The sequence below is a fragment of the Tinamus guttatus genome, unplaced genomic scaffold (assembly GCF_059628265.1).
Source record: "Tinamus guttatus ecotype Peru unplaced genomic scaffold, ASM5962826v1 Tinamus_guttatus_pri_ptg000441l, whole genome shotgun sequence".
Lineage (NCBI taxonomy): Eukaryota > Metazoa > Chordata > Aves > Tinamiformes > Tinamidae > Tinamus > Tinamus guttatus.
Window position 1 is genome coordinate 54,744 of NW_028288975.1, and position 22,516 is coordinate 77,259.

Sequence of the window (22,516 nt, forward strand, 5' to 3'; positions counted from 1 at the left end):
GGTGCCTCTCGGGAATGAGGGCTCCCGGTGCATCCCGCGGAGGCCTGGCCGCTCGGCAGGCCGGAGGCGGCACCGCAGCCCGGCCGGAGCCAGCCCTGCCCGGGGCTCCGCACCTGAGAGCAGCAGCTGGGAAACTGCCGGCAAAAACACCCGGATTGGTGTCTGCCAGCGCTGCGGGCTTGGTTCTGTAGCCCTTCATGATGCACATAAATTACTTCTTGAAAACGGCAATTTTTAAGCAAATTCCAGGGCAGAGGCAAGGTTTGACCAGCCCTTCCTCTGCCAGCCCCTTCACTGAGGCTCTGCTCGGGTTTCATCTGCTCCGGCGGCTGCGTTGCGGGAGCCAACACCATCCCCTTGTGCGCTTGCCCGTGCCTGTAAGCGCAGCGTGTCCCGTGCGGGCCAAATCAGGGGGTCTTTGCTGGTCTGGGTCCGTGTCCCGTGTGCAACAAACCAGGGCTCTTTGCTGGCCCGGGTCCCGTGTCCCGTGCTCCAAACCCGGGCTCTCTGCTGGCCCGGGTCCATGTCCCGTGCTCCAAACCCGGGCTCTCTGCTGGCCCGGGTCCGTGTCCCATGCTCCAAACCCGGGCTCTCTGCTGGCCCGGGTCCGCACGGGCAGCCGCGGGGCTGCGCTGGGCGCTGCTCGGCCGCTCTCGGGGCAGGTAAGCGCGTGCGAGGCGGGGGGCGGCGTTCCCGAGCCAGAGCCGCGTCCGCTGCAGCCCCACAGCTGGGGCGCTTCTGTGGCATCAGGAGGATAATTAAATGCACTTAAAAGTCATTTTCCAATGTGGGTTTAATATTTGCTCATGTCTCAGCTGTGTTTTTTGCACCAGATGTGTATCCAACTCCACAGTGCTGGTAATTTTTACCCTCCTGGAAGGAAACGTGGCTGAAGGTGAGCGGAGCAGGAGGACGCGGCCAGCCCGCGTGGAGCGTGCGGCGCGCTGACGAGGAGCCGCGTGGAACAAGCTTCGTATTTACACGCAAATATCTATTTTACGATTTTTTTTTCAGTTGCCCCCACAATTCAGGAACTTAAGTCCAGTGGTGTGGTGCTTGGAGGGAATGGCCTGATAAGATGTGAAGGTGCAGGCGTTCCTGCCCCGGCCTTTGAGTGGTACAAAGGCGAAAGGAAGTAAGTAGCCCGCGGTCGCCGCTCGCTCGCAGCGCCCCGCTGCTGAGGGCTCCTCGCGCGGCAGCCCCGTAGCCAGGGACGGGGCTAGCAGGGAGCTCTGCTCCACAGCCCTTGGCTTGTCTGAGAGCTGGTTCCCATTAAGCTTAAACACCAGAGCAAAGCGAAGCCGATAACGTCCCTTTTAAGCAAATTTACATATGCCCCTCTCCACTTCTGGAATTTCCTGGCTCCTGAGCACTTGATTTCACAGCTCTAACATCCATTTCGCCGGGAGGTGACACAGAATATTAATGGCTGCTGTGCAGCGAGCCCATCTGTGGGCTCCGCGGCGGCGCCAGCTGCTCCCCGTGCCGAGCGCCCGGAGCGCTGGGGCTGACGGCTCCATCGGACCCTCCGAGGGCCGTTCCTTGGCCGAGGAGATGTGTGTCCGTCCTTGCTCCGGAGACGCCTCCGATGGCGCCGGTGTGGCGGGAGGGGTGGCCGCAGGGACGCGGCGGCAGGAGCGGCCTCCCCGCGGGGCCGAGCGTGCGGCTACGCTGCGGCTTTTACTGAGGCACTGCTGCAACAACACCAGGAGCCCCGAGCACCAACAGCGCCGTGGCAGCACGGAGGGAGATCCCTGCACTGCATCCCTTCCCCCAGGGATTCCCCTTTGCCGCTGGAAGCTGGAAACCAGCCCGAGGGAGGCTCGGGAAGCCCCTTCCCGCGCAGCGCGGCGGGATGCGGGATGCGCTTCCCCAGCAGGCGCGGCGCGGATGAGCGCGGCACTGAACGTGCTTGCGGTGGGTGTGTATGAAAACGTGTGTGGTGGGAGCTCCTGTCCTGCTGCCCTTCCCTGGAGAGCACAGACACCCAATTTCCATGGGTTCCTCTTGGATTGGGACCCGCTTACTCTGAGTCTGGCTGAATTTTTGAATAAATGAGCTGAGAGAGTTAGATCTGAAATCCTCAGTGTGCATTTAGTGTCTGAAATAAGGAAGCCTTTTGTGTCTGCAACCTGCATTGATTTAGCCTTGTCCAAGTAAGAACAAAAACCACCATTTCCAGACTCCTAGAGTCGTCTCATCATAGAACGGTCCTGAAAACCTGGCACTAACGCAGTTGCAGACTGTGCGGGTTAGTGCAGAGCCCGCAGAGCTCCTTGTCCCCGGCCAGGCGCTCCCGGAGCCGCCGCTCGCTGCCCTGTGGCCGCGGTGCCATCGCTCCGTGCGAGCGGAGCGGCTGGAGCGGGACGGGTACCCACGGCCGCGCGGCCGGGCCCTGTGGCAGCCCCGGGCAGCCAGAGCCGCTCGCGGGTCGCTCCACGTCAGCCGAGACGTCCTCAGCGCCACATTCGTGCCTCAGAAGCAGCCCCAAAACCTCTAATCTAAAACCATGAATTCCCTCCCCAGTGCTGAGGCAAACGAGGCCCACATTTCAAACAACCCGGGACAACACGGCTCCCCGTAGTGGCTCAGTGCAGCCTAGGAGCCTGCGCGTGTGGCCGCGGGGCCGCACGGACGGGCACGCGCGGTGCGGGCGCCGCGGAGCCGAGCGGGCGGCCGGCGGGAGCGGCAGCGCTGGCGGGAAGGGCCTTGGGAAAGGAGCCCAGCGCAGCGCTGCTGCGTGATCCCGCGGGACAGGGCACGGGGACACGGGCTGTGTGCAGGTCCCAGGGCAGGGATGGGGGTGCACGAGGACAGGGTGGGGGTGACCGGGCGCAAAGGCCAATGTTCTAATGAGATGGGGACAGAAGCCTTTGTACAGTGACAAAATGTGTTCAGGACACACACAGCAGGCGGGAGCGCAGGAAATCCTGGCAGACTTGCCGTGGTTCAGGAAGAGTGCTGAAAGATGGCGTTCATCTGCAGGATATATGGCTCTGTATTTCTATACGTTAAATAGAGGTTGTAGATTTAATTCAGGACTCCCTGTTTATTGGGAAGTAAGGGACTGTGAGCACTAGGCGTAGCTCCTGCCCTCCTGCCCCTGCTCCAGAGTCACCGCCGCTTTCTTTTTGCCTTCCAGGCTGATCAATGGCCAGCAAGGAATTACTATTAAAAACTATAGCACGAGATCCCTTCTCACTGTTACCAATGTGACAGAGGAGCACTTTGGCAACTACACGTGTGTCGCTGCCAACAAGCTCGGCACCACCAATGCCAGCCTGCCTCTGAACCGTAAGTACGCGCGCAGCCGGCGGCGCCGCTGCGGGGACGCGGGCGTGCGGCCAGCGGCCTCAGGAGGGCAGGAGCCCGGCGCGCGCTCCCGTAGGACACACAAACGCATCCGCGTGCGGAGCTGGGTCCCCCAAAGGCAGGGAGCGCAGGAATAGGCACCGCGAGGCGCGGAGGGATCGTAGCACGGGCTGCACCGCTGCGGCGAGAGGGGTTTTGATCGGGAGTGCAGGGTGTTGGACACCAAGGCTGCCCGGGCCGAGCTGCAGCGCTCGCCTTTGTGCGTTTCACTGGCCGCAGGGCTGGAGGAGAGAGCCCAGCACGTGTGGGACGTGGTTACTGTTCCTTGGTCAGCACCAGTGCGATGTTAGACCCCACAGACACGTGGCGGACCGGGAGGGGACGGGGCCTGGCGCTGGTCCCCTTGCGTGGATGTGCAAGGTTTCCACTGCAAGACCGTGATAGAACACCTCGCCCTATACCAGGAATTTTGAAATCCGATAAAAACAAGAATTTGTTTCGAAATTTGCTGACGTGTGTTTTGGGTGGTAACTAAGAGCCTTCAGTTGGTGGGTGGACACCGTTCCTTGCTCATGGCTTGTGCTAAGGTGAAAAAAGAAAGAGAGTTTCTCTTTGCAGAAAACTCCCTGAGTAGTGGCATGTTAAATATGAAATACTTACTTAATACTTCAGAGACAATTTTATCTTGCAAAAAGCTACTTAGATTTTATTTTGTTGGCAGTCACAGAGAGCTAAACATATGCTCTTATTCAGGTATGTGTGGAGGAAGAGTAGAGTAATTAATGGTTAATTGCTACATAAGATCGTCAAATATAGGTTTGTAAAAATAATTTCATCATCATGTTACTTGACGTTAAAAGTTAAAAATTAGACATTGGTGCCTCATTGCGAAGCCTGTTTGAGGCGTTGAGGGCAGGCGTGCGGGGCGGGCGGCACTGGCGACGGTGCTGCCGCTGGGGAGGACGCGGAGCGCGCGGAGCTGCGGGACGAGCCCGGCGCTGCGGGAAGGCCCCGCCGGGACGAGGCCCCCTGCGCGCGGGAGCTGCTGCTCTCGGCACGTTCCTAGGGAAAATGCGGGGCTGGAAAACCTCCCCTGCGTGGAACCGCGCAGAGGACAGTGTCCGGCAAGGCGGGGGTGAACGGCAGGTTGTTCATGCGCCACGGTCCTGCACAGGATCCAAAAGTGCCGTTTTGCACAAGCACCCGGTGCTCGGGGGAATGTGTGCGGCCCGCGCGCCCTCCCGAGGGGACAGGCGTCCCGCGGCGGGGTGGGTGTCCCTGTCCCGAGCGGTGGGTGTCCCTCGGCGTGGTGGATGCCTCTCATCATGGTGGATGCCCCTCGTCACGGTGGGTGTCCCTCCTCACAGTGGCTGTCCCTCGTCATGGTGGATGCCCCCCATCACAGTGGCTCTTCCTCATCACAATGGGTGTCCCTCCTCACGGTGGGTGTCCCTCATCGCCGTGCGTGTCCCTCAGTGCCGTGGCTGTCCCCACGCACCCTGGGTGTCCCTCGCGCGGTCCCCGCCGCCACGTCCTGGCTCTGCAGCGTTCAGCTCTGCCCGCGCTGGCCTCCCCAGAGGGTTCAGCGCTTGCGAAGCAGCCGCAGAGCAGGGCCTGTTCCTGTAAGCACAGCGGGCGCTGCCGGAGCAGGTTTTACCTTTAAATGAATGCGGTTTGGAAGGGCCACAAGAGGCTTTCGCTGCACACAGAATGGCAGGGCTCAGTGCAGGATCATCCATTGCCCCTGCGGCTCTGCATGTCTTTGGGTCAAGGTGTTGCGGGGCATTTTGAGGGAGTTTCTCCCCAGCATTCCCCAGATTTCCCTATGGATGCTGCAGGCACCTCGCCTGGGGGCACTGCCTTGTCCCAAGGAAAGGGCAGAGAAGCCGCTGCCGGGGCCATGTCCTGCTCTTGGTGCCGGGTTGATGCTCCACGCGCTCCGCGCGGCCGGGGAGCCGAGGGCTGTGCAGCATAGGAGCCCGTCGGCAGCGGCTCCGAGACGTCGCTCCTGCGGTGCCGCGCGCGGCGCCCGGGGAGGCAGCGGCGCCGGGCAGGGCGACACGTGCGTGAGCGGGAGCGGGACGTTCCCGGGCCTGATTGAGTCCCCGCAGCCCCACAGAGCGTTTCGTGGAGCGAGCACGGCCTGTGAACCCGCGCGGGGCAGCCGCGCTGAGGCCTGTCCCGAGCGTTCCGCAGCGGCCCGCGCCGCGCCGGCCCCGCAGGCTGCGTCACGTCCTGCTTCCCACCCGCGCAGGCTGCGGGCTACTGCGGGGAGACTCTCGTCTGTAACGCCACAAGTAAGATATTCTTCCAAAAACGGTGAATTAGCCCCCTGCCAGTGGCACAGGACATGCAGTGATGTGCCTGCTCGCGCTGTGGGTAGTGGGTGCATCCGTGGAATTGTCCACAGAGCAGGAAGGCGCGTGGGGCTCTGCGCTGGAAGCCGTTACGTGTCCCGCGCGGCTGCGCCTCGGCCGCTGGGCACTGCGGCTCCGCGCGGGAAGCACCGGCTCCGGCCCGAGGACACGGAACAAGCAGGATCCCCAGCGCGGTGGGAGGGGCTGCCCGGTGTGTTGGTGTGTGCCTGTCCATTTTTGGTTCAGCTTTCCAAACTGTGATAATCGTGGTGTCTTAGATACGTATTTGCACTGAACTCAATAATGCAGAGAGGTTCTAATTTACACGCCTGGAAGCTATCTCAATTTTCATTTTGGGTACCAGTGATGGTGATGATTAAACATTCAAGGTCATTTGTGGAAATGATTCACAACCCAGTAACGAGCAGAGGAGCTGCCCAGGGCTGGATTGGGCTGGAAAGCCAGCGCTCCCAGCCCCTTCTCAAGCCCTGCTTCTTCCTGTTACGGAATAAAATCACAGGATACAAACTTCACCAAATTAGCTCCTTGGAAGCACCGGGAAGGCCAGGCAGAGGCTGCGTGGCAGTGGGATGGGAGCCGGCAACGCGGGGCCGTGCGGGGAGCGCGGCGCGGCGCCAACGGCTGCGCACCCGGCTGGCGGCGTCCGCACCGCGACACGGCGGGCGCAGAGCCGGGGAGGGAGCAGCGGCTGGAGAAGCTGCTCCCTGGAGAGAGCGGGCAGGGAGCAGGGCCGGGCGCCCAGGCCGGGGTCGGCGCTCGAGGAGCGGGGCCGCGTTCCGGCAGGACGGACACCGGTTGTGCCGGCCCCGCGCCGCGCACCCGGCTGCGCGTGGCCTGCGGCAGAGCCGCGGGGACGACGGCCCTGTTCGCACGGCGGCGCTGCAGGGAGACCCAGAGCTGCGGGAGCTGTTCTCGGGAGGCTGCAGCAGGGACACCCGCTAACCCCGTCGCCGCGGGGCTTCAGCGAGCCCCTAACGGAGACCCCTCCAGCTGGGCTTTTCTTAATTACACCCGCAGCTTTCTGTGCCAAGACTTTAACTGTGGGCTTTTTGATACATATACACATGCATATAATAAACCAGGGATTTATAAAAGCTTCCTGTTCTCAGGATTCGTTCAAACCTCAGAGGGAAAACCTTAGCAGCAGATGCTTAGGTATTGCTCATAAGAGCTGAAACACTTCGTGCAGAGACCTGTGGTGATTTTTTTCAGAAATGTACTTTTTTCCCAACATAATATTACAAGTAACAAAGCTGCCATCACCACTTTAAAATGATTTGCAAGACTAATCCAAATTTTACTTTGCAGTAAGGAACTCTTGCAGTTACAGTCCTTGTCTATAAACCGTTGGCCTGTAAAAATACTTAGATGTTTGGAGCAGCCATCACGTGCACCATGGGGCTGCAGCACAGAGCAGGGATGTTCCACGCGACTGTCATTTATTCAGGCTGTAAAATACGCACGTGTACCAGTCGCTCTCACTGCTGATGCGATTGCCAAGCTATCCACGGCGTTGCAAATCCACAAGGAAATGTCTGCGGCATGGAAGGAGGCGACGTTGGAGCATGGAGCGAGGGACCAAGCATGGTTTGTCCAAAGCAGCAGGAGCTCCGGTGTCCCTGAGGCTGAGATTTACGGCACAAGGCAGTTCTGTGCGTTCCTTCATCGCCGCTTGCTCTTCAGCTTCAATCCCATCCGACTCTGGGGTTTACTTGGGTTTATCTTTCTCAGCAAGTTAATTTTCCTTTCTTGGTAACCCAGTTTCCTGATAGTATCAGAGCTATATAATATATAAAGTAAGGCAAGTCTGTTCTAAAGTGTTTTTTTCCAAATGAATGACCAAGTGGATGAAGTTTAGCAGTGAAGCAGCGGTTTTACAAAACCGAAAAAAGCTTTCCCTGAACTCAGACGACCTTGGAATTTAGGGCTAGTCCTCAATTCCTTTTGGAACAGGATTGGGCCCTCCCTGCGTCCCCGTCGTCCCGCGGCAGCTCTCAGTGCCACCCGCGCCGCTCCGTCCCTGTGCCGCCACCAGCTGCTGCTCCGGCCCCGCGCGGGACGCTCGGAGCGGCGCTGCCCAGGAGGGCGTCTGGGAAGAGCGGCTCTGAACGCGGCTGTGAGCGCGCACACGGACAGACCGTCCCAGAACCCTGCGCGTGAGCGAATCCGGGGAACCTGGCGGGTTCCTGAGCACGAGAAGGACAGCAGTGCAGGGCCCTTTAGCACGGGTCGGTGCCGGCGCGCTCGCTGCGGGAAGGGATCGCGCCGGGAAGGCGCCTGCGGAGGAGCCGGGGCCGGGGCTGTGCTCTGAGCGTTACGTGGGTTCTGCGTCCTGCAGTGTCCCTGCTGTTCTGAGGAGCTGTTCTGCTTCCACGTTGGAAGCAGCAGCAGAAGAGGAAGTGGAGCTGTGCAGGAGTCATCCCTGTTCTGCAGGATGCTTAAATACCATGTAATTTAATATTTTATATCTCACAGCAACAAAGTTACCCTTTAACCAGCTGGGCAAATCTGAAAAGGATGAGTGAGTCCTTGGAGCAGCAAGGGTGCCCCACGTGCGGCCCAGAGCGGCTCCGGCGCGGCGGCGCGCGCGGCCGGGGCTCCGAGAGCGGCCCTGGCCCTCGGAGCATTCCGTGGCCCTGCGTCTTCTCGGGGAGTTTGTCGCCAAATCTCATCATTTGCTCCGTGAACTCCTGATGGAGATGCGCAGCTCAATTAAGTTTGCATTTATAGAAACTGTAAGATGGTCTATGAATTTCATCATGATGTTGGCACGTTTCACCATGTAATTTATAGAGATTTGTAACGATTCATTTGATAGACATTGTCTGTGGATTCCAGTTCACCGGGGATCAGTAGAAGCGTAATTACACAGTAATTATCAGATAACTTCCCCACAGATCGCTGCGTGGTGGATGGAGCCTCGTGCCGCCCCGGCGCGTGGGGCTCTCGGCACGCGGGTGCCCTGCGGGCGCAGGGGTCGCCGCAGACGCTGCCCGGGCTGCCCCGTGCTGAGGAGCGTGCGGGGCTCGAGCGAGCGGGGCCTCGAGTTCCTGAGCCGCTTTCTCCTTCTAGCCTGGGGGGTTGCTCTAGAGCTCGCTCTTTTCCTACATCTGCCTGGAAATGCGCTGACTTTTAAAGAAACTTGTCAAAAAAAAAGTAAGGGCAGGTAGAAACAGAGGTGGTGACTACTGTAAAATGTTTGGTGGCTACGAATATGAAGTCCCCCAGATCAAGACATGTCCAAAGAAGTGCTCAGACCCTGCAAAATGCTTTATTGTATTTTAAACCATCAGGGTGGCACCCAGGGCTCCGCGCTGTCCCCAGGGCTCGCCTGCTGGAATCAGAGGATCCTTGTGGTTGGAAAGACCCTGGGGATCCCTGAGCACGGCCGGGATGCCGTCCCCACGCTGCCTGCGCGGCCGCGTCCCCGGGCGCCTGGTCCGCACCCTCCTCCAGCACCGGGGCCGGTACCGCGCCGCCTCCCCGGTACCGCACCATGGCTGGTACCGCACCGGGACTGGTACCGCGCCACCTCCCCGGTACCGCACCATGGCTGGTACCGCATCGCCTTCCCCGGTACCGCGCCGCCTCCCCGGTACCGCACCATGACTGGTACCGCACCGGGACTGGTACCGCGCCACCTCCCCGGTACCGCACCATGGCTGGTACCGCACCGCCTTTCCCGGTACCGCACCATGGCTGGTACCGCACCGCCTCCCTCGGTACCGTGCCGCCTCCTCGGTACCGCACCATGGCTGGTACCGCACCGCCTTCCCCAGTACCGCGCTGCCTCCCCGCAGCCGCTCCCGGGGCTCCACCGCTCTCCCCGACTAGAAACCTTCCGCCCCTGCGCGTGCACGCGGGTGTGCGGTGTTCCCTCTGCACGTAGCCTGGCTGCAGCACTTGGAAACTGCACCTTCTTCCCAGAAATGGCCACAGTAACCCTCACTGACAGAAGCGGGTGTTTCTGGGATGTGACACGTAAACCGTGTCTTGTCCCATTCCGCTTTCTCGCTGTCCGTCCACACCAAAGGTGTGAAGGGGCCGTGGCCTTATCCATCTGCTTGTGTGGGATGTGGCCGGGTGCTGTCTGCTCAGGAGAACCCGCGGAGATCTTGGTCTCCTCTCACACACCAGATGGAGTTTCTACAACCAGGTTGAATGATCGTTTTGATATCATTCAATAATATCATTGCGATACCGATACCAGAGTCACCATCCCTGGCAGAACATTGAGCCCGGCATCCGGCAGAGGGACCCGGGACGATTCCCGCGCTCCGGGGCCTGTTCCTGGGGCGTGGCCAGGACGGGCGCCGAGCGCGTCCCGCGCGTCCCGCGCGCCTCTGCCCTCCCTGCTGCCCGCACCGGTGCATTGTGCAGCCGCGCAGCGACCCCGGAGAGCAGGAATGTAATTACCGGGAGGGAGAGCGCTGCTAATCATACGTTTCTGAACAGCAAAAATGCTAACAGGTTTTTGCCTCTGCATTATTCATGAGGTTCCTATTTATACGTGTGAATGAAGGACCAAAGTACAAGGACTCAGACTACTTTGTCACTTTTCCTGCATCTCATTGTGGTCTCAACAGCTGTAAAAATTACTAAATCGGATGTTTTCTCCAGAAAAATCTGCAGCAAGAATCAAGCGCTAGTGCACAAACGGCGCTTGTCCTTCACAGCGTTGTGACGTGACCCGGGGGTGAGATCTCCAGCGCAGCGTTTGTGTCGCAGCTGTAGTGTTGTGCCGGTGGGATCATCGCCGGGCCTCCACGGTGTGGGGCAGCCCGTGGCGTGGGGCAGCCCGTGGCCGTGGTGTGGGGCAGCCCGTGTCGCGCAGCGTGGGGCAGCCCATGGTGTGGGGCAGCCCATGGCGTGGGGCAGCCCGTGGCGTGGGGCAGCCCGTGGCCGTGGCGTGGGGCAGCCCGTGGCCATGGCATGGGGCAGCCCATGGTGTGGGGCAGCCCGTGGTGTGGGGCAGCCCGTGGCCATGGCGTGGGGCAGCCCGTGGCCGCGGCGTGGGGCAGCCCGTGTCCCGCAGGACGGCAGGGCGTCGGGCCCGCGGGTGCCCCCGTGCACAGGTGGGTCTGCAGGTTGGCCCTGCCTGCTCGCGTGGCCCATGCACGGGCTGGTAGAGCGTTCCTGGGTTGTCTCAGCAGCGCTCTGCTGCCTCGGGCACCAAGAGCCCTTCCTTTTCCGCCCTCATTTTAGCTACAAACACACGATTTGCTCTAGGGCTTTTTGTGTCACCTCCGTTAGGGCTCCATCCACACCCAGGGCCCGTCCCCGGCTGCTGTGACCCTGCTGTGGATGTAGCCAAACCTGTAAAAGAGCTCAGCTTGTAACTGCCAGTTATTAATGGGGGGTAAAAGATATGGAAAAAATAAAGGTCATCTCTCAGTCCCAGTACACTCGTACTTCCACCCAAAAGGGTTTGCATTAAACATGTTTTTTTCCATTTACCATTGCAGTCAAATAGTCTTTGGCTTATGTAGGCTTAAAGAGCTTTATTCCAAAATAAATCATTAATCTTTAGCATAGCCGATACAGACCAGAGAATATTAGATTAAATTACCCTCTCTAATTACCAAAGGTCATAAATGAAACTAGATATGAGAGTCTTTTTAATTAGTTCATATGTTAATATTTGGTTGCCGGTTGCGTTTTGGCGCAATGATTAATTTCTCCATCATGCGGGAAGGCTGTAAATCCTGCACCCGAGCCGCGGGGCAGCGCTCCGGCGCCGCGGCCCGTCCCGCCGCGCGGTCGCAGATGAACCGTCGCGCAGAGCCGCGCGGAGCTGCGGGGAGGTCAGCGCGCACCCTGTGCGGGTAGCCAACCTTCTGGAATCACTGGGGGTAGGAAAAGCCGGGGGATTGGGGACTGAGTATAAAATGAACTAGAGAAACATTAGACATGAAGCTCGAGCGCGTCCTGGCACCGCGCTCATGTCCCCGCCGTGAGGATCCTTTCCAGAGCCGCTGTCTCGCTGCATTTTTATGCTCCTCATAAAAATGTGTCCCCTGCAAGTCCTAGGGAGCGCAGAGCCCTTCAGCACTTGTGGGCATCGTATCCTGAAGGGGATTTCAAGGAACATTGTACAAATGGAGCCTCATGTTTGCTGCCCGAGTCATTTCACACATGACATCAAAGTGCTTGAGGAAATGCAGAAAATGGTGTTAAAACGTTGAGGGCTGCAGAAATCGTTCCCCTATTTGATGGTTCCTGTTCATCTCAGCTTTGGTAGCACGGGTTACGTTTCCAGGGCCCGGAACGGAGAAGCGGACCAGGAATTAAATTATGTCTCAGACTTGTAAGGCACCACTTTTTGTGCTGCAATACAGGATTTGGGTATTGCATGAGCACCGCAGTGATAATATGGAGCATTTGTGTGTCTCCAAGGCTGTGCTCCGCTCCCGCCGGGGGCTTTGCGCCGTGCCGCAGCGCGGGGCTCGGGGGCCGGACTCTCTGTTCAGGAAGATCCCCCCTCACCCCGCGCGCTCGGTGCTGGGGCCCCGCGTTCACCCATCTCCTGTCGTGGTGTAAATCGTGGAGCGGCGCCGGAGATGGGCGCGTTTGCAACAGCACCTTAGTTTATCAGTGAGGATCTCCCTTAATCCTCAGTGACAGATGTACCAAAACATCAGGTGCGTTTTGGAGACCGAAACATTTTGTTTATATTAACAGAATTATTGGTGAATCAGTAAATCTGATTTTTATTGCACCAACATGTGAAGAGCCTTTATAACTTTCTCTTTTTGGCAAATGCACTTGTAATTTTCCTTAGAATCGTTTTTGCATCACGTTATCCTGCAAGGTGATTGCAGGGGGCAGAAGCCCAGGCCGGAGCGGCGCGGCGGGCGCCAGCCCCGCGCTCCGTCCTGCGCCCCGTGCCCGGCCCGCGGCCGCGCTCCCCTCGCCGGCTCTTGGTGCAGCGGGAGGCGCTCGGTGATCTTTGGAGCTTGGTCGTTCTGTTCCGTCTCTGTGATGAAGAGCTGAACTGCTGCAGTGAAATGGCAGCTTGCCTTGCGCAAGATGGATTGGGAGTGCGATTTTAATTTTGCTTAGCGCTGTTCAAAGCTAATAAGAAGACACAGAATAATGAATTTTAAAGCAGAGCTGCAGTGAGAAGCCGTAGGTGGTGACTGCCTTACGCTGGGCGCAGGGAACCTCGTCTGCTGTTCATTCTGTTTGGGTGTTGGTGCCACGTGCAGCAAAGGGCGAGCGCGGCAGCCGGCCCCCACGTGTGCCTGTACCTGTGCGTGTGCCTGTATCTGTGTGTGTCTGTACCTCTGTGTGTGTGCCTGTACCTGTGTGTGCGCTTGTACCTGTGTGTGTGCCTGTACCTGTGCGTGTGCCTGTACCTGTGTGTGTACCTGTACCTGTGCGTGTGTCTGTACCTCTGTGTCTGTACCTCTGTGCGTGTGCCTGTTCCTGTGCATGTGTCTGTACCTCTGTGTGTGCGCCTGTACCTGTGCGTGTGCCTGTACCTGTGTGTGTGCCTGTACCTGTGTGTGCGCCTGTACCTGTGCACATAGCTGTGTGTGTGCCTGTGTGTGTGCCTGTGCCTGTGTGTGCGCCTGTACCTGTGTGTGTGTACCTGTGCCTCTGTGTGTGCCTGTGCCTTTACCTGTGTGTGTGTGTACGTGTGCCTGTGCCTGTACCTGTACTTGTACCTGTACCTGTCTGTGTGCCTGTACCTGTGCACGTGCCTGTGCGTATGCCTGTGCATGTACCTGTGTGTGTGCGTGTGCCACACGGCTGTTTACTGTCTCGTGCTGTTCTTGTCTTCCGTGTGATTAACACCCAAATGTTCTCTTTTTTTTTCCTTTTTCCCTTTTTTGTAGAAATTATTGAGCCTACTACCTCTAGCCCCGTCTCGAGCCCAGGTCAGTATCCACATACCTTTGCCAAGGATGTCTGGGTAGTTTTTCTGCAGGAGCTGTGACCTGCGCACGGCCGCAGCCCTGCGCTGGAGCGATGACGGGCAGCGCCGCGCGCCGGGGCCCGCTGTGTGTGTCCGTGTGTGCTCGTCGGGCTGTCGTTCCTCCGTGTCTTACACTCCACTTTGTTCTGGAGTCTTCCCCTTTGTGAAACTCTCTTGCTGGTTTCCTTGTCCTGCTCGGTGCCTGGGTCTGAGCGGAGGGTGCGTGCAGGGACGTGCAGCAATGCAGGGATGTGCAGCAGTACAGGGCAATGCAGCAGTGCAGGGATGGGCAGCGGTGCAGGGACATGCAGCAGTGCAGGGATGTGCAGCAGTGCAGGGCAATGCAGCAATGCAGGGATGGGCAGCGGTGCAGGGACATGCAGCAGTGCAGGGATGTGCAGCAGTACAGGGATGTGCAGCAGTGCAGGGATGGGCAGCAGTGCAGGGCAATGCAGCAGTACAGGGCAGTGCAGCAGTGCAGGGACATGCAGCAGTGCAGGGACGTGCAGCGGTGCAGGGACGTGCAGCAGTGCAGGGCAATGTAGCAATGCAGGGATGTGCAGCGGTGCAGGGACGTGCAGCGGTGCAGGGTTTGGGCAGATACAACCTGAAAACCCCGGGAAGGAGGGCAGGAGTTTAATGGGTGTACGGAGAGCTGCGCAAGAGAAAGTTGTGTAGGATCACATAAAAATATTTGAATTTGCAGTATATTCAGTAATTTTTAAAAGACAGAAAAAGTCTAAAAGCATGAAGAAAAAGAAGAATTATACCTCAGAGAGGTCATTTAAGAAAAAAAATGAGCGTCTCCATCAGCACGACTTGCTGCTCAGCACTGTTGTTTGTGGTAGGCTCCCTCCTTGGACCGGAGCCGCTTTGGTGACTTGTCTGGGATCTCTTGCTAAGCCACAAATGCATGTCGGAATATATTGAAACAGAATAGCTAAGAATTGTTGTCATGTGGGTATCTGAATGTACAGCATGCTGGGCAGACAGCAGAGCACTGCGTTTGCGAGAGTTTCCCTTAATTGCACTTAAAAAGGGGAAAAAAAGGCAGCATAAATCCATTATTAAAGCAAAATGCAGCTCCGGCTTTGTTTACCACCATTCCAATCTGCTTCACTGTTCCATAGTTTTCGTTTCTGCCGTTTTCTCAAGCCAGCCATTTATTCAGTTTTATTGTATTGTCTGGGCAGAGGCTGCTGGGCAGAATCCCGGCCCGTGCCCCTTTGGGATCAGGTGGCCCCTCGTGCCCACTGCGGGCTCCAAAACACCTTCCCGTGCTGTCCTGCACGAAAGATACAGGAAAAGCTGGTTGTGCGCAGGAGGTAGGCTCCAAAATACGAGTGCACAAGAATGCATGTTATATATAACGTATAGCACATGTAAAGTATATGTGTAAAATTTTATTACACAAATTGTTAAATACTGCTCAGGACCTCAGCATGGCAAAAAACCCTTCTAAATCATTCAGGGAAGCTGCACTCTCCATCCAAGAGTTGAAATTAGGTAAATGTTTCTGCCTAAGGAAAATGCATGTTTCAAGTAACTCGCAGCATGAACTCCGTGACATGCTGCAACATTGAAAGACTGCATCGTTTCAGAGGACCGTTTGAACCAGTAAATCATAAATATATTATTCGCTGCTTGCTGAATAAATGCATCACTTAATATCAGAAAAGCTCCTCTCTATCAGCTGAAAGCCAGGATTAGAAAGAGGTCAGCTTTAGTCCATTGATTTCCTACTCTCTAAACCAGTATGTAAAATGCAAGAATATTTTTTCTGATGTTATATTGACTGCATAGACCTCTCTCTCGGGAGGATTTCAATAATAATGAATTTTCCCACAAATCTGAGGAGTCTGTTGAAGCAGGAAGCTGCTCCGAGGCTCCCCGTTTGCCTGGCGGGAGCCAGCGGGGCCGCGCGGGGACCGTGCGGGGACATGTGGGGACATGCGGGGACCATGTGGGGACCATGTGGGGACATGCGGGGACATGCGGGGACATGCGGGGACATGCGGGGACCGTGCGGGGACCGTGCAGGGACTGTGCGGGGACCATGTGGGGACCATGTGGGGACCCTGCGGGGACCGTGCAGGTGTCGCGGGGCTCGGTGCTGAGGGCGCTGGGGGTTCGGGCCCCAGGGCGGCTGCCGTGGGGCTTCCTGGCGCTGCCTGAGCCTGAGCAGGGGGTCCTGCGGACTAGGTAGAAGCTTCAACGTGTCTTAAGGTTGCTGAAATTGGACTTTGGAGATGTTGGAAGATGGCAGAACTAGGTACGTTTGCGTTTGGTTTTTGCATCCGCATCTTGGTGCGCTTCGGAGCGCGTCCACCTCGGCCTCGGGGCAGCCGGAGGGGAGTAACCACAGAAACGTTTCTGGGGTCTGGATCTCCTCACCTCCAGCAATGGTATTTCCCACAGACCAGAAATGCCTTTTCTCGGGGCGGTCTGGGGCAGACCCATGTGTTTAAGTCCTGTTCTTGGCCTGCAGATGTGTCTGGGGACGTAGCGCCGGGCTCGGCGAGCGCGGCTCCGTTAGGGTGACTCTGGAACGTGCCCGAGCGCGGCAGGGCTCCCTCCTCGCGGCCGCGCGGTGTGTGTGTGCGGCAGTGCCAATCTCCTGTCCTTTGGCAGCTTGAAAACAGAAGGAAAAATGCGCAAACCAGCCAATTTGCAACGTTGACACTACAAGACATAGTAAAGCTACTCAAAGAGGATTTACATCTAGGGACATGTCGTGCTTGAGAACGAGACAAGTGGGAGATTCCAAAATGTGATTCATGAGCTAGAAGACAGCAGTATTTGTTTGTATTTATCCCATAAGGCTGTGTCTTACGTGCAGGCCTTATTGGGCAGGATTGGCTGACCGAAATACTCCTTGCAGGAATATCCGTGCCTCCCTCCGTGTGGCTGCGCCGTGTGGCGGGTGCAGAGCCCGAGATGCTGACGGAGCCGCGCGCTCCGGGGGCAGTGCCGGCGGCACGTGGAGCTTGTTGGAAAATCCCGACTTGCAGTTGCCACAAATATGTCAGTTTTGAAGAAATTTTTTAAAAAAAAAGTTAATTTTTGAGGAGTAAGAAATCCTGGCGTCCTTCCAGGCCGCCCGTCTCGTTGCAGGCAGCTCTCCGTGCCTCAGCAGGCGGCTCTGCGTGCGCCGCGGTGCAGACCGGCCCGCGGATCTGCTCCCGTCCCACCGGGCTCCGCCTGCCCGCAGCGCGGCCGCGGCTCCAGACTGCCTCCTTCTCCCATTGGGGAGAGGGTCTCTGGGGGCAGCCCCCAGGTGCCTCTGCTCCCGTGGCCCCAGGGGCATTGGCAGCCCGAGCCCTGACCTGGCCCTTTAAACATTTTCATTCAATAGGAAGTTTTCCAAAATACTTCACCATTTTTCCACTGCGGAGCCTCGGGTGTTTTAACACGAAACACTTGTTGCATCAGGCAGCGGGAGAGCAGCGGCCATGGGAGCCCATGGAGCGGCACCAGGACGTTGGCGGTGGCTCTTGTGCCGAGCGCTGCAGTGACGCAGCCCGCGCTGGCTGCCCCTGTGTGCCCCCTGCTCGTCCCGGGCCCTTCCTCGGCCTGCGTCTCTCGCAGCAGCACCCCGGGGCAGGGCTGCATCGCTTTAGCTTTGAGCACAACCTGCATGAACTTCCTAACGTTTCTGGTCGCACCAGGAGCTTTATTAGATTGCAGGCGCTTTCTGAACGCTTCACAGCTGAGGTTTACCTGGCGTGTGGAAGGAGAGGGGCCGCAGGGGTAGAGCGGCAGGAGGCACCTGCGGGGCAGGAGGTGCCCGTGGGGCAGGAGGTCCCCATGGAGCAGGAGGTGCCCATGGAGCAGGAGGTGCCCGTGGAGCAGGAGGTGCCCATGGAGCAGGAGGTGCCCGCGGGGCAGGAGGTGCCCATGGAGCAGGAGGTGCCCGCGGGGCAGGAGGCGCCCGTGGAGCAGGAGGTGCCCATGGAGCAGGAGGTGCCCGTGGGGCAGGAGGTGCCCGCGGGGCAGGAGGTGCCCATGGAGCAGGAGGTGCCCATGGAGCAGGAGGTGCCCGTGGAGCAGGAGGTGCCCATGGAGCAGGAGGTCCCCATGGAGCAGGAGGTGCCCATGGAGCAGGAGGTGCCCGCGAGGCAGGAGGCGCCCGTGGAGCAGGAGGTGCCCATGGAGCAGGAGGTGCCCGCGGGGCAGGAGGTGCCCGTGGAGCAGGAGGTGCTCGTGGGGCAGGAGGTGCCCATGGAGCAGGAGGTGCCCGTGGAGCAGGAGGTGCTCGTGGGGCAGGAGGTGCCCGTGGAGCAGGAGGTGCCCATGGAGCAGGAGGTGCCCGTGGAGCAGGAGGTGCTCGTGGGGCAGGAGGTGCCCGTGGGGCAGGAGGTGCCCGCGGGGCAGGAGGTGCCCATGGAGCAGGAGGTGCCCATGGAGCAGGAGGTGCCCGTGGGGCAGGAGGTGCCCATGGAGCAGGAGGTGCCCGTGGAGCAGGAGGTGCCCGTGGAGCAGGAGGTGCTCGTGGGGCAGGAGGTGCCCGTGGGGCAGGAGGTGCCCGCGGGGCAGGAGGTGCCCATGGAGCAGGAGGTGCCCATGGAGCAGGAGGTGCCCGTGGGGCAGGAGGTGCCCATGGAGCAGGAGGTGCCCGCGGGGCAGGAGGCACCCGTGGAGCAGGAGGTGCCCATCTCACTCACCAGCGAAGCCCTCGTGGAGGGATCTCGGCCACGGCGCGGGCCGCACACTCCCATGTCCCGGGAGTCCTTAACGTCACGTTGATTAGTCGAGAAAAGGTGCCCGTGTATTCTAAGAGCCAGTGGCTCAGATTGTGATGAGTTATGTGTTTTACTGCGTGTACGGCCAGTGGAAACTGCAGTCATCTTTCATGAAAAGGCTCGGTAGTTTTATTAAGGGACAGTAAGGGTGGCCATTGCATTTACTAACTAATGCAGTAAATGTAAAATTGCCTGGGTAACAATCTAGGCTGCTGAACATGTGGTGATTGTTTCATAAAAGTATGTATTAGCAGGATTTTACGTGCTAGCAAGCTGCGGACCCGGTGTATGCGTGTGACCTACCCGCTCCTTCTGCTGGAGCCGACCCCGTGCGGCGCCGCGGTCGGGCAGGACCGGCACGCGGGACGCGCGGCGAGGCAGCGCGGGCAGAAGGGAACGGCGCCAGCTCCGGGCTCCCGGAGCGAGGAAAACGGCATTGGTGTCTGTATGAGCCGTGCTGCCTGCTAATGAGACCACTGACCATCATTAACTGTTGGGTACCAGCGTGGTTCAGCAGTGGACACCATGGAGTAAGGTTTGGTCTTCAATACATGTGCAGAACTGGAGCGACGTGTACTGGAGAAGTGTAACCGAAAGGAAAAAAACATGTTCAAGAAAGCAGCAGAATAGCTGAATAAAAAATGACACTCAAAATCATAGAACAAAGATGATTTTAGGAGACTTGTTTAAAAGTTGTCGGCTCCCCTGGCAAAACTCCCTTTCTTACACAGAGTCACCAAAAAAGGCAAGAAAGCTTCTGCTGCACTGTTTAACTTGGCCTCCTTTGTCAAGAACAGGAAAATGATGTTGAAACTATCCAGAAATCGTAAAAAGGTCTGCGTAAAAAATTATCATTAATAATATGTTATATGACATTGCCTGGGTGTAGCAGAACCAACAAAATCTTAATGATATATGAGGACTATTAATAGTGAATACTCTGAATGCACACATTTAATATGCTGCTTAATTCAAGAGCTTATTTATAATGTCACACTTCATTTTGAGAAAAATTATTCTGACAACCAATCATTTAAGATATTGAAAGAATGCTTTACAAAAGGTCATAACTATAAATATTTCCCCTATTAGCAGCTAATAAATTCATTTCCTATAAAAATCAGAAGGTTTAGCTAATATCTTCAAAGCTCTTTACAATATTTCAGCACAAATGCTAACCTCTAATTACCAATATAAGTTGTAAATAATTGTCAAGAATGAAGATGAGCCAAAAATTCTATGAAATTAAAGTAATTAGTTCCCATGTTCAATTTTCCTCTCACATGAAGACGCTCAAACCCTTGTTCCATGTGAGAGCAGCCAAGGAAGGAAGCGCCGGCGCAGCCCGCAGAGCTGCTGTCCAGGCCGTGTGCAGGGCTCCTCCGCGCCGCGCCTGCGCCTGCGCGCGGCCCTCGGCCCAAGATGCGTTGCTGCTCAACAAGGGTGCGTGGCCGTTGAACGAAGGCCATTGCTGTCGACCCGAGGCGCACTGCCCTGGAACTGAGGCACGTTACCGTTGAAGCAGGGCGCATTGCCCTGCAGCGTAGGTGCATTGTCCTCGAACAAGGGCATGTTGCCGTTGAAGGAGGACACGTTGCCCTCGAATGAGGACACGTTGCTGTTGAAGGAGGACGTGTTGACATTGAAAGAACGCGCATTGCCCTTGAACATAGGCGTTGCCATTGAACAAGGGCATGTTGCTGTTGAACGAAGGCACATTGCCCTTGAACGCAGGCACGTTGCCGTTGAAGGAGGGCATTTTGCCATTGAACAAGGACACATTGCCATTGAACGAAGGCGCATTTCTCTTGAACGTTGGCATGTCGCCATTGAAGGAGGGCACCTTGATGTTGAAGGAGGGCACGTTGCCTTTGAACGAAGGTACATTGCCCTTGAACGTAGGCACGTTGCCGTTGAAGGAGGACACCTTGCTGTTGAAGTCAACTCCCATCAGCTTTGCAGGGGCTTGCTGCGCTCTCCCTGCCGCGCTCCTTTCTAGCCCATTTCAGACTCAACAAGCAACGCGACTGTTTTTGCTGTTTCTGGTGCTGCTGCAGACACCTCGGGGCCAAGCACGTCCTGCAGATGGGCTATTTAGTGGCTAGTGGATGGTCCCTGCCGCGAGCCCCGCACGCCGCACACAGCTGCACGAGCAGGATGCTACATCACAACTCTGAAGGAGTTTGTGGTGGTTTAGTTGTTCCTTGCTTGCAAGTCTCCCTCAAAACGATCCTTCTCTGTAGCAACCCCAGCCTGCCTCTTGCAGATCTTCCAGCCAAAACAGAGGCTTTAGACTTGAAAAACACGAGCTGGTTTGGCATTTTGCTGCCTATTGCAAGCACAAAGTGCGTGCAATGCTGCCTCGCGCAGGACACTAAGCATTTTTGTGAAATAAGGTAAAAAATGTTTACTTTTGAGTATTGACAGGTCATATGGAGGCTCCTGCACTTGCAGATATTTTTGCAAGCCTAAAATAGTTTTCTAAAAGATTTTAGAGTTTCAGAGTGAAAGCAGTGGTCTTGGTGGCCCTCAATAAAAGCAAACAGCACGGCATCCCAAACCAGTGCTAGAATCATCCGCGGAGGCAGAGGAAAACCCTGTCTGGCCGGGAGCACAGGGCAGAGGTGGGACATCCCCGGGCGCTCCGGCCGGGACGCGCCGCCTCCCCACCGCCGTTAACGCGCCCCGTCCCGCTCTCCAGGCCGGTTCTCTGCCTCCCCACCGCCGTTAACGCGCCCCGTCCCGTTCCCCAGGCCGGTTTTCCGCCTCCCCACCGCCGTTAACGCGCCCCGTCCCGTTCCCCAGGCCGGTTTTCCACCTCCCCACCGCCGTTAACGCGCCCCGTCCCGCTCTCCAGGCCGGTTCTCTGCCTCCCCACCGCCGTTAACGCGCCCCGTCCCGTTCCCCAGGCCGGTTTTCCACCTCCCCACCGCCGTTAACGCGCCCCGTCCCGCTCTCCAGGTTTTCCGCCTCCCCACCGCCGTTAACGCGTCCCGTCCCGCTCCCCAGGCCGGTTTTCCGGTGTCCTTCCGTCGCGGCGCTGCCGCCGGGCCCGGCCGCGGGGCAGAGCGTCCCCAGGGCTGCTCGCACAGCGCGGAACCGTTTGCTCCATCCCAGCAGCGCAGCCCCGGTGGGTCACGCCGATACCCGCTGCTTCTGAAGGACGGCCAGAGCCAGGGGCTGTTCTCGCAGCGCGGTCCACGTGGGCTCGACGCCGCGGCACCGCGGGCGGGCGCAGCGGGGTGGCGTGGGGCGGCCGCGGGAGCGTCGGCTCCTCCGCACGGCCGCGGGCCACACGCTCAGCAGAACGGCTCCCGTCATCAGCGTTTGCCAAGCGCTAGTGCCATGGTCAGAGCTTTGTTTAATCAAAGTCTCCATCTGGCATCCAATTTGGAAGGACCTCCTCAGTCACATCTATCTATATTTAACTTAACGAGTGCGTTTTCCATCGCTGTAAATTCCGTGCCCGGGGCGCTTAGCCTTGGGGATGATTGCATTTGCATAAGACTAGGCAAATTGGTGTCTTCACAGATTCGTTTTGAGGTTTTTAGGATTTTAAAGGTTTTGTCCTCCAAGACGAAGCTTTCTCTAAGCCTGTTTCACAGGGCAGGGGGAGCAACAAACTTCCCTTCGGTCAGAACACTCCCGAGTGGGTCCCAGGCCGCTCCATGCAGATCTCCTCTCCTCTCGCAAGTCATTCCTATGGATTCAGGCTTTTTCTAGGATGCCTGCCCGTTCCTCCGGAGCTGGAAATCCTCCACTAACCTTAAGCATAACAGCATTAGGAGATGCTATCTGTAGGACTCAGCAGGGACTTGGGAGTCCCATTTTCTTGCTATCACTTCTTTTAAGCAAACTTTGCTGACAGGCCAGTCTTTCATCCACCTTTTCTTACAGCTTTGACCTTGAGTTAGTTTATTCCTTACTTCTCTTTTTCCATTTTTTTAAAAATTTGCATACAAACTAATTATTAAGGCTTTCCCACAATAAATCATTAGTATAGCCAAAGGAGACGTTTATTAGCATCTCTCTGTATAATCCGTTTAACAGAATTACTCTGGCTTGTTCAGACAACTAGAGGGGTCTCTGCTTTTGTCTGCAAGGCATCAGAACTAAAGCTTATAATTATTTCTGGTTAATGCAGCCCTTGGTGTTAGGCAGTG

General features: G+C 57.4%; 1 protein-coding gene across 1 annotated transcript in view; it reads left to right on the plus strand.

The window, feature by feature from the left end:
• NEGR1 (neuronal growth regulator 1) overlaps positions 1–22,516 on the plus strand; it is a 52,796-nt gene that overhangs the window by 26,590 nt on the left and 3,690 nt on the right. Inside the window, exons 5-6 of the mRNA XM_088531964.1 lie at positions 1,015–1,135; positions 3,143–3,294. Of these exons, the coding sequence (XP_088388090.1) occupies positions 1,015–1,135; positions 3,143–3,294 (273 nt within the window). The remainder of the gene's footprint in view (positions 1–1,014; positions 1,136–3,142; positions 3,295–22,516) is intronic.